Genomic DNA, 12,084 nt, shown 5'->3' with positions numbered 1-12,084 from the left:
TCTTTTTTTTAACTATAGTTTTCTTGATCTTGTCCTTATAAAAGATCAGTTAACCTACTGTCACATAACTACATTACCTGAAGCTGTGAATTACATGTGTGAAATCACAAGCACGTGAACTTGCGTTTCCTCTACCACACTGCTGCCTCTTCACAAGAGAGTGGATCAGCTCTCCACGTTGCTGCCTCTACTGCTCCCTGTACTGCTACTCCCTCTGTTGTTGCTGCCTTATCTTTGATGCTACTGCTGCTTTTATGTTGCTGCTACTGCCTCCTATCTTTGATGCTGTTGTTACGCTTGTTGAGTCTCTGCCTTTGCCTATGCTGAGCTTGTGTTGCTGTTATTTCGATTTTGACCTTAATTATAGATTATTCTTCTGATTTTGATCCAAGTGGTTGATGAATTGTCCCTTTCAATGCATACATTCTTTGAATTTTAAAGATGTGTTGAATCCTAGTGGTTAATGAATTTTAAAGACGTGTGCTATAGATATCATAATGCGTTGAGTCCCTTGGCCGTAAATAGTTACACTAGGTTAATCCATATGATGAAGGGACTCACTTTCATCGTACAACTTCTCACTGCAATTTGATCCGATTTGTCTTTTGAGGTAACACAGTTTGAGAAGTTTTTGGATGAAAAAAACCCCCTGATGGATTCATGCATGAATTATTTGCTTTCTTTTGATGAAATTTGAGGTTTTTGTTGATGAGTGTTGTTGAAATTTCTGTTGATAAATGATGGAGATGATTTTTGCAATCAAGTTAGGCTTATTGGTTTATAGAGGACATAATTTCTGTAATCTGGTTCTGCAATCTGATTTCTGCAATGTGATTAATCGCTTGATTTTGGTTCTAGAGTGTTATCAATGATGCATCTGCTATCTTTTATCTTTTTCTGCTTTTTCTTTGATGCTCATATTGATGCTGGACTTGTTCGTTTGGGCTGAGAAATGTGAGTCTTTTTTTTTTTTTAACTATAGTTTTCTTGATCTTGTCCTTATAAAGGATCAGTTAACCTACTGTCACATAACTACATTACTTAAAGCTGTGAATTACATGTGTGAAATCACAATCACATGAACTTGCATTTCCTTTACCACACTACTGTCTCTTTACAAGAGAGTGGATCAGCTCTCCACGTTGCTGCCTCTACTGCCTCCTATCTTTGATGTTGTTGCTGCTACTGCCTCCTATCTTTGATGTTTTTGCTGCTACTGCCTCCTATCTTTGATGTTGTTGTTGCTACTTTAGTGCTGCTACTGCCTCCTATTTTTGATTGTGTACTTTGTATTTTTTTTTCAGTTTTTTAAAGTGTAATATTACAAGTTATTGAAGAAAATATATTTGTTTTATGTATATTATGATTATATATAAGTATTTGGTACAATTTAAGTGAAAAAAATGCAAAAAAAAAAAATTAATTTTTTGGGGTATTTTTGGCACCAGTTTTGGTAAAGAACCGGTGCTAAAAGTTTTTTAAAAAAAATATTTTGGGGACTTTTGGCACCGATTCTAAGTCAAAACCGGTGCAAAAAGTCACGTTTTTGGCACCGGTTCTCACCCAAAATCGGTGCTAAAAGTCTAATTTTGCATCGGTGCGAAATGTCTGGGGTTCTAGCATCCCTCAAATCTGGAACGGTTCAAAACCGGTGCGCAAAGGGGGGTTTGAACCGGTGCTAAAGACCTTTTTTCGCCTAGTGATTTGGCTTGATAACGTGTCGGGTTAGTAACGGTTCGCACGAATTTGGTGCAGCTCAGTTTCGAGTTTGAAAAAACTGGATCAGGTTGGTTTCGGTTTCCAAAAAATGGGTTTTTAACAATTCAGTTTCTTTTCGAATCGATTCGAAACAATCGGGTTTAACGATTTGGATTAAAAACTCACGGCTATAACTTTTTCATTTTATAATAACTTGTACCTTGTACCGTACCAAGATGCCACCAATGACAATTTTATAATATTCTTAGCAACTTCTAGGTTTAATAATTAGGTTATTTTCATTTTTACCACCTTCAAATAATGACTTTGTCGAATTTACCACCTCAAAAAAAAAACATTTACTTTACCACCTCATAAAAAAATTAAACATCAGTTTTACCACCTCATCTGAGCTCAGGTGACGGAAAACGCTTGTGGGGCCCAGCATAACAGCTAGTTTTTGATTTTTTCCCAAATTTCTCTCGATTTCCCTTTTATTTAAACCTAGTTCTTCATTTGTACACCAAATTCTTGCAGATTGGAGATTAATTTTTGTGATTTTCTTCACAAATCAGTATTTTTGGGCAACCTTAACAATCCCAAACCCTCTAATTATCAAACAATCAATTGAACTCCTCGACAACAAGCATCAAAAAGGTAAGCCATTGTCGTTAATTCTCTAGCAATTTTCGTGATTTTTGTTGTAATTTTTTGGCAATTCGTTGCGTGATTATGTTGCATTTGCTAAGAGTAATTGAAATTGGGCGTTTTGTGAGGTCAATTAAACCCCAATTTCAATTAAAATACTTAGGGTTCATGTAAGATTAAATTAGATTGGGGGTTTTTGTTATGTGAATTGGCTACTGAAATTAGGGTTATATTATGGTGATTGTGTTCAAATACAATTAATTTCATTCTTGTTCTTACTGAATTTCAGAAGGGAATGTCTTCAGTTAGCATGTCACCCTCAAAGGAGAAAAAATGCCAATGTGGAGTTCCAATGTCTAGGCTGACTGCTTGGACTAGGGAGAACCCTGGACGCAAGTTTAGGACCTGCAAATTCTATGATCCTGTGACTGAGTCAAGGGGGTGTAAAGCTTTTGAGTGGGTGGATCAACCAGATGGAACACCTTGGAAAACAGAGGTGATTAACAACTTGTTGCTGGACAAGAAACTAATGAAGGGAGAGCTGAATGACATGAAGAGGGAAGTTGATGATGTTAGTGGACAAAGGAGGTACTTGCTCAATGAGATTGACAGCTTGAAGATGAAATGCAAAGCTCTTAGCTCAGACAGGAAGAAGATGATCAAGGAAGTGCATGGCAGCAATGCAACAACAAAGAAAATGCTCACAGTACATGCTATTGTTGTGTTTTGTTGTTTTGGTTTGGTACTGGCTATGTATTTTAGATCTTAGGTTCATTTAGGAATGCTTAGAAACAAAAAAAATCCCCAACTTATGTTGTGTTTTGTTGAATTATTATGTGTGGATGTTGGGATGACATTTCTTGTACTACTTTTAACTAATTCAATGAGAAATGGAACTTTTTGGTAGAAACATATCACATTTCGTATTAGTACTTGCAAAACAATGTTTTTAATTGTTTTACATTGGATGAGACAAAAGTTAAGGCACCTTTGTGCAAAATCATTGTTCAACTACCAAATATACTGCCTACTATACACATGTGTAGTTAATAAACTTGGCTGTCTATTACAAAATACTAATGAGTAGACCTAGGGTCACAGTTGATTGAGATCCTTGTCCTTCTTGCTTGTCATTACATGAAGCTTGGACCTGGTCTGTATTTTGACTTTGGGAGGAGTAGTTGTTGGCACTCTTGTGGGCTGACTCAGGCTCCTGTTGCTCCTGGTAACAGGCTGAGTTGGAAAAGGCTCTGTTCTTGTTGCAGGCTGGCTTGACACAGCAGTTGCAGGTGCAGCATTACTTGACCCAGCCTGTGCTGTTGTTGGAGGCTGATATTGTGGCAACTTCAGTGCAGCCTGCAATCACAGTATGACAAGACTCAGAAACAAAGCCACTAAATACACTCAAGTCACAAAATACACAAAATACCTGTCTTGCTGCTTTCTCTTCACTTTTCTTTCTCTGTTCCTTAAGCCAAGGAGTCTGCATCTGTGGCCTCCCACCCTTTGGATTTGTTGCAGGTGGGTTAGGCTGTTCTGGTGCTGCTTCAGCCTTGCATGTTTTGGCAAAGTGGCCAAACCCACCACAGTTCTTGCATTGTTTCTTCACCTTTGGCTTCTTGCCCTCAGGTGCTGCAGAAGTGCCCTCCCCTGGTTCAAGCTTTCTCTTTTTTGCCTTAGGTCTTCCTGGCTGCACTTTCAGCATAGGTGGCAAAGGCTGTCTGAGCTTGACCTTTTCCCAATTCTTAGGGCCAGGCATTGGCTGTATTGGGTTCTCATATGCATCCAAGTATGTCACCCTATAGTAATGTGGGTGCACATACAACTCAGGATCATCCCTTTTGTCCATTATGCAAGCAAATGCATGGACACAAGGTATTCCTGTCAACTCCCATCTATAACAAGTGCATTTTCTCTCTTGTAGATCCACAATGCACTGATCATCCTTGTATTTCACCTCATAAATTTCATCCCTTGAAGCTGTAACCTCACTTCTCCAACCCATCAAAGATTTTGTTGACAAATGGGGTTAGTAAACCTTCCCAAGACTTTGCTACCTCCCATTTGTCATTACTCCTCTTCATCATATATCTTCTAAGCCATTCCATTTGAGTTAGAATAGGCTTGTCTCTGGCATCTCTAATCACTGCATTAAATGTCTCACACATGTTGTTTAACAACATGTTAGACTTGCAGTTTGTAGAGAAAGCATGCCTTGACCAGTGCTGGGGGTCAATGTTTGACAGCCACTGGTATGCTTCTTCATCCAAAAAATTGATACTTTCCATAGCAACTTCAAACTCAAACTGATACAACCACACACATGACAACCATTCAACACAACATAAACACATGGCATACAGTTTTCACAAAATAGAAAGACATGCAAATATGTGCAAAACTAAATGTTCCTAGCATACATTATAGTTCACCATAAAAATGACATAAAAGAACCTAAATAGAAGCTTACCAGAGTGCTTGCCCTAGCAGCAGCCCAGAACAATTCCTTGAAAGTTGCACCATGAAATTTCAGTTTGAAATTTGACCAAATATGCCTCACACAAAATCTGAGCTCAGCTTTGGGGGCCACATCTGCAAATGCTTCTATGAGACCCTACACACAAGGAAAAACTAACAAGTTAGTGTACAGAAAATTCAAATAAAGCAAAGTAATTTAAACACAAACACAACCCACTTACTTTTTGTCTGTCAGACATAAAAGTCAAGCCATCTCAATGGTCATACACACAAAGTGCCTTGAGCAAGCTCTCCAGAAACCAGCACCAGCTGTCCTTGTTCTCAATCTCTGCAGTTGCCCAAGCAATTGGGAAGATGGCATTATTGCCATCTTTTCCAACTGCAACCAAGATCTGCCCAGGGTATGCCCCTTTTAGATGGCACCCATCCACCCCAATTACTGGTCTGCAACCAGAAATGAATCCATCCCTAAGTGCAGCTAAGCACACAAACATCCTCATAAAAATTGGTCTTTCAATTTGACTAATATCATCCACCACTACATTACACTCACTCCCTGGGTTCCATTTCAGCAGTGCCTTCCCATAGTCCCAAACCTTTGAGTATTGCTCTGATGAAGAGCCATATATTATAAGCTTTGCCCTGCTTTTAGCCAACCAAGCCTTGGAGTATGTAATTTTGATCCCCAAGTCATTCAAGGCCCTGTCCTGAATCTGTTTAATCTTCCATCTGGGGTTGCCCCTGAACTCCTCCAAGTACCTGTCAGCAAGGAACTCTGCTGTCACCTTGTTGTTCATTTTACTCCTAACACACCTATGCTTCAGCCTTAGTGTCTTAATTTGCCAAGCCTCTGATTTCACAAGCCTTGTTGCATAAAACTTGAACCTACACCTAACACCCTTACTACATGTACACTTCACTATCCTACGACTGTTCTTGTTATACACACACTTGCATTTCCTTTTGCAATATGCTGTTAGCCTCTTTGAATCATTGTGAAGAAGGTAATACTCATACCTATTTTCAATTGCATGTTGTCTCAAAGCTTTTCTCATTGTTTGCACATCACTGAACCTTTGACCAACTACAAATTTGATAGCCCTTTCAAAGTCTGTCTCAGGGTTAAACCAAGTAACACTACCCTGATCATCATCTGAATCACCTTCCACACTCTTTAGCTCATCAGAATCACAAGCTGCCTCCTCTTCAACCCTCACTTCAATTTTCTGTAGATTTATTTCTATGTCAAACCCTGTGTCCTCATCATCACTTTGATCCCCTCCTTCAGTAACTCCCCTCAAACTGCCTTTCACCTCACTGTTAATATGGTCTAAATTTTTCTTCAACCACTGTTCATCATCATCAGAGTATAAGTCCTCCTCTCCCTCATCAACTTCTAACTCAAAATCACTCAACTCAGAATTAGAAGACTCTGTATCACCATCCTCATCAGTAAACACATCACTGTCATCCCTTAAGCTCCTCACTCTTTCTTTTATTTTTCTCACTAAATTAGCAAAATTTCCAGTCTCATCCCCAACCTTAGCCTTACCCTTATCTGCAGCAGTGAGTTTACCCTTCCCTTTATGTGTATTAGCATTCACTTTCTCTGCCCTAGGAAGCCTCTCCTCAGCCTCTCTGTCATGTATAACAATGCCTTTTAACCTAGGGCTTCTCCTAAATGGCTCTTCTTCAGTGGGCTTACTAAGTTTTGGGCTGGGTTTATATACTTTAGGCCCACCAAACCTCTTTTTCAGTTCCTTCCTTTGTGCAGGGGTTAGCTCATTCCCAGCTATACATTTGAAGGGTGTTTTGTTAGTCCCTTCAATTGGCTCATGACTGGTAACATACATCTCACATGCCCCCTCTTTGTTCACAGACTCTAGGAAACCATTCACCTCACCATCAACAAGCTCCCTTTTACCATTCACCCAAGACTTGCCCTTTTGTTTATACCAGCAACTAAACCCCCTAGGAACCTTCACATTCACATACACAAACCCATGTATAGCTGCTTGCCTCAAAAAGTGTACATCTATCTTATTTTTTTCCACTTTTCTCATCCAATAAACCCACCCACCATCCCAAGTTAACACCCTCCTATTTTTACCAGCTAAAGAAGGTATAAAGGCACCCCCTACTGTAATTTTTAAGTCCATTGTTTCCATTCTGTAACAACACCAACAAAAGCACACACAACAATAACCAATTTCAGTAATTACAGTAAACAACAACAACCAATTCACCAATTACAACAAGTAAAAGCAATTCACATTGACTATGCATTAAATTAACAGTAAACAAGTAAATCTAATTAACTAATTATTTAACAAATGCACACTCTAATTCAGTCAAAGATTCGCATAATTAGGGTTTATAATACTTTAATTCACAGATTCCCAAAAAAGGCATACTTTACCCCAATTGACAACCATAAATCCAACGAAATGTACTAATAAAGGGTTTGAATTACCTCTTGTAGTCAGGAATCTCGATTTCTGTCAGCAAATTACCAAGTTTTTGGTCCCCTCACCCTGTGGAAGATGACAAGAGAAGCTGATGTGTTGCAATTTTGTGGTTCCAGCTCGATTTCAACCACCCAAATTGATCTAGGGTTTCAGTTTTTACAGAGAGAAAGAGAAAAATCAAAGGAGAGAGAAGCAGTTACAGTGAGAATCAAGAAAAATCAAAGGAGAGAGAGACGAAAATTGATGAGGAAGTGAGAAATTTGGTGAGACATTGATTATGGAAGGTGGAAGGTGAGAAAAGGAGGAGACAGAGGGAAATCGATTTTAAAAGAAATTAAATTGGAGGGAAGTGACAGTTAACTGGGCCCCACAAGCGTTTTCCGTCACCTGAGCTCAGATGAGGTGGTAAAACTGATATTTAATTTTTTTATGAGGTGGTAAAGTAAATGTTTTTTTTTTTGGAGGTGGTAAATTCGACAAAGTCATTAGTTGAAGGTGGTAAAAATGAAAATTTCCTAATAATTAAAAGCAACCACACTCCAAATAATTAAACATAGGCAATTTTTAGATCTATTACGACCTTAAATTTCTCCCTACTTCTATTTCACCTTCTTCAACAATCGTAAATATATATATGAAGATATCGACTTTGCCATTTTTTACTACGGTTTCCTTGATTTGGTTACGTGTTTATTGACGTTAATAATAAGTTGCTATCTCTAATTTTAATTCTTCTTAGGGGTTATGTTAATAGTGTGTCTCCTGTGTGACGAATGAAATGAGCTTTTTTTTTTTAATTTTTTTTTTTATTAACTACTTAGTCTGTTCATTTGATGATGACAATTAAAGAAGATAGACTGAAACGAACTACGTATACAATTGAATTAGGTGGAAGCTCGACAGTCACTTTATATTAATTGATAACTTTTATTATAACAAATCGATGTTCAAAATTAGCCATGAAAAAAAACCCTTTTCAAATTAAAGCAATAATACTTTTACATTCCTAATTGTTAGGAACTAGGCATCCATATATAACCTTCATAATCTTATTATCTAAACATTCTTAATTATATTAAAGAATGAATGAAGAGGAACTATCTACCATACGTCACCTCTAGTAAGCAGCTTGTCGGTACTAAAACTATATACTTTTTGAGACAAGTGAGAGCTGTCCACTAATATTGTGTGGGCATAATGCATATCTACAAAATCATGAAAGCGATCAACCCAAGATCATATTAGATCATCCATATAATAATGTCGAATGTTGTTAATTAGTCTATTTGTATGATAGGAGTACCATTAGAATCGTGTAATTTTTCGTTTTAAAAATTATTTAATGCCGACTTGATCGAAAAAGAGGATCGACTCTTATGATGGATGTTGGCTGATTTAGCTCCACCAACTCATTTGCTCGTGCGTTTGTAGCTAATTACAGCCACAAAAGCCTACAAAAAAAAGGTAAGGCGAGGGTCCAACATTAGAGTGGGATAAAAAATGTTGTGAGAATTATATTGCATGTTAATGATGATAGGATTGAGAAAGTCTATATGTTTTGGCATTTGGAGAAAATATATACTACCTCCGTTAAATGTTATGTGCAACTTTGGAATATTTTATATCTCACAAATAATACCCCAAAGTTACACATAACATTTAACGGAGGTAGTACTTCACCCGCTTACAATTATGTGCAACAAAGGGGTATTATTTGTGAGATATAAAATATTTCTTTGTTGCACGTAATTGTGGACGGAGAAAGTATAACAAAGACAATTTTATGCAAGGATGACATAACTATTGATTTCTTGTCATATATTCATATGGTATGATTCACGTGCTATACTAATATATAGGCCCCTTAAGCAAGCATATATGTGCATGGATTATCTGTTGTGTATGTCCTAACTTTTTATGTACTTTTCCTTCTAAGAAATATGTATATGTATGGGCTAGATAGTCATGCTTGGTTTTCAGATATAATGTCAATGCACAATTTATGACTTATTGTTAAGCATCTCGAGTCATGTTTTCACAAATGAGTATTTAGCTTATTTGCACAAACGAGTAATTGTGCAAGTAAGAAAATTGAAACAAGTAAATTTGCTCATTTTATGCAAATAAATAAGCAAATTTGATAACTTGTTTTATTTTACAAGGAGCAGACGATTGAGTAATAACTAATAAGTAATAAAAGTTGACAATGTTAGATTTTTGTAAGTAATATTGTGAGACATAGATTATTAGTACTAAAAAAAAGTCAATATCCGAACACAAAGACAAATTAGATATCAATTCACATATATTTGTCTCCAACCTTAAATCCATGGCACGAAATAAGCCAACTTATGAACTACATTATTACACGTCCAACTAGAAAAACACCACAAAACACTACAAAAATAAAACCTTATAAACGTGAAAAATATCATCAAACAAATGGTGAAAAGCACTCTAGCTTTCTTCTAGTCAAAATAGTCTCTAGAATGGGACCTACAAACAGAAACAATAATAAAAGTTGGACGGAGGTATCAAAAGCTATATTTTTGTAAAAAGTTTGACAGGTAGTAAAATAAAATAAAATTTTAGATAGGTATCAAAAGTCAACAGAGGCCATTTTCGAGATACCAAAAATCAAAATTTCCTATATAAAAAAAGACACTTAATTGGTATGTAAATGAGAAGTTGTATATGAAAATAAGGGTAAGTTGATCTATGGTATAAACTGTATACTAATAATACTCTTAGACAATATATAGTCTGCTTAATGACTTTTTGTTATTTTTTGCAAGTTTACCCGGTAATTCAAAGCCTATTAGACTTTAACTAATTCGGTAATTTTGAGTTAAGTCGAGCCTCAACTAGGGGGGAAACTTTCCCCACAAATGTCTCTGCACTCCCAAGTCTTGAATTTGAAACCTTGATTTTATCAGCTGATTCAAGCACTTATTTGTTTTGCAATGCTAATTAATTGTTAATATAATATTATGAAGTCTCATAGCATTTTATATAAGAGATTATGTAAGACTGATATGTTAGAGGTCGAAAATCAAGTGTCATTGTCAATTACATTTCTTCACTTAATCTCACAATGATAGAACTTTCTATTAAATTAAAAAAAAAAATATTGACGTTCCATGAGGATGGGAGGCGCAACATTAAGTACAAAATCACCCTATACCTATATCTATAGCTAGGAACGTTTTTGATGTTTAATATATCATGATATTATTATTATGAGGTGTTTTATATAATTATATTTGCCTCTTCATTAATAGGATGACTAATAGCAATATTTTAGTGCTATAAAAGGGTCACCGAAATTCGTAGGTCTTTGATAGGTCACTTCAAACGATGGTACCACGAAACATATGCCCTTTGACTTACCAACATTGCTTTATAATTGGGGACAAAATCTTATCTTCATTAAACTATCATTATTAATTTGTAATCGAACTATTATGGAAGAAGTCATGATTAGTACGGAGTATGTTTATTATATTTTGACTAGAAAATGACTAAGTTTTTAATTTGTTTAAGCATTTCAAACCATATAAAATTGTAGGGGTCATAAACATATCTTGGAAAATCTTTCTTATCCTATAGAAAACTTGTTAGATTATAAATTTGAATTATCCTTTGAGCTTCACTGTAACCCTTGAAGAAAAGCAATGATAAGAACTAACATGAATTGTGTTTGTACATTGTAATGCAAAGACAACTTCTACATTGCTAATAATTTCCTTTTTTAGTTTTTTTTTTTTTTGGTGCAATGAAAAGATAAATTTGTTTTGATCAATAGGCACAATAGCCCTTTGACATCTACTCTTCTAAACATTTGATACTTCGTAACAAATATCTAACATTAGAAAAAAATTAATCTCACTAAAAAAGAAAAAACTATTGTTTGATAAATCTGCATGTCCTTATTCGAGGGGTTTATAATGACAGTTTTCAAAATTGAGGCAATTCTTTTCTTCAGATTAAACCATAAATTGGTATTCACTTTCATCATCAAACCAAGATTCAAAACATCAAATCTAACCAAGCTTCAGTAGGCTATGTAGGACCCTTTGGTTTAACTCCTTTCTTCCTAATTAAAGTTACACCTTAATGAAATGATCAATTCTAAGCAGTGAAACATCTCCAACCCATTAATTCTCTGTTACTATATTCTCATATGAATAGTCACATGAAAGGAAAAAGGGGTTAATTTGTGTCATTTACGTTATGACACCTAACCCCCAAAGTCCGTGTTGTTCATTGCTCCACTTAAAGTTTGTGCTATTGAACGCACCCAAGTAATGATTTATGTTGTTTTAGCCAATTTTTCCTAATATAATTCAAAATCAAACTTGAAAGAAGATTGAAAATTACTGCATAGTATAAATCATACGATTGTTGTATATACTAACATAGCTAGAAATATTACAAATTTTTGTTATTAAAACATGAAAAAAAGCTTATGGAGTATTTGTTATAAGTGGTTGTGAACATGAAAATTTTGTATTCTTAGACAAGTGTGTCATTAGAATTATGTTAGGTTTTTAATTCCAAATTGCATGCTCATTGAATGGAATAATTAAACCAATAAAGAAAATGTTTAAGCTAGAATTCTTGTAAATCAATTTGACTAAATTCACAATACGGAGTACATCCTTTAGCTCCTACGTACTTCGATCCGTTCTTGTTATCACTAGTCGTTAAAAATATTTTTATTTTAAAAAAATAATAATAATAAAAACGTGGACAGATGAAACCAAACAAAGAATGAAAATTGATTCTATTA

General features: G+C 35.6%; 2 protein-coding genes across 2 annotated transcripts; one reads left to right on the top strand and one right to left on the bottom strand.

The window, feature by feature from the left end:
- The first annotated feature begins 1,700 nt into the window (after positions 1-1,700).
- LOC110738390 lies at positions 1,701-3,216 on the top strand. The gene is made up of 2 exons (XM_021918772.1): positions 1,701-2,355; positions 2,636-3,216. Exon 2 carries the CDS (start codon positions 2,642-2,644, stop codon positions 3,113-3,115), a length of 474 nt encoding a protein of 157 aa, XP_021774464.1. The 5' UTR covers positions 1,701-2,355; positions 2,636-2,641; the 3' UTR covers positions 3,116-3,216.
- Positions 3,217-3,401: 185 nt separating this feature from the next.
- Positions 3,402-4,351, bottom strand: LOC110738320 (pollen-specific leucine-rich repeat extensin-like protein 1). Its single transcript, XM_021918683.1, has 2 exons — positions 3,776-4,351; positions 3,402-3,702 (listed from the first exon to the last, which is right to left on the bottom strand). Exons 1-2 carry the CDS (start codon positions 4,349-4,351, stop codon positions 3,442-3,444), a joined length of 837 nt encoding a protein of 278 aa, XP_021774375.1. The 3' UTR covers positions 3,402-3,441.
- Between the last annotated feature and the right edge of the window lie 7,733 nt (positions 4,352-12,084).

Source organism: Chenopodium quinoa, unplaced genomic scaffold, assembly GCF_001683475.1.
Source record: "Chenopodium quinoa cultivar QQ74 unplaced genomic scaffold, ASM168347v1, whole genome shotgun sequence".
Lineage (NCBI taxonomy): Eukaryota > Viridiplantae > Streptophyta > Magnoliopsida > Caryophyllales > Amaranthaceae > Chenopodium > Chenopodium quinoa.
The sequence above is the reverse complement of the archived record's forward strand: the minus strand, read 5'-3'. Positions and strand labels throughout refer to the sequence as shown.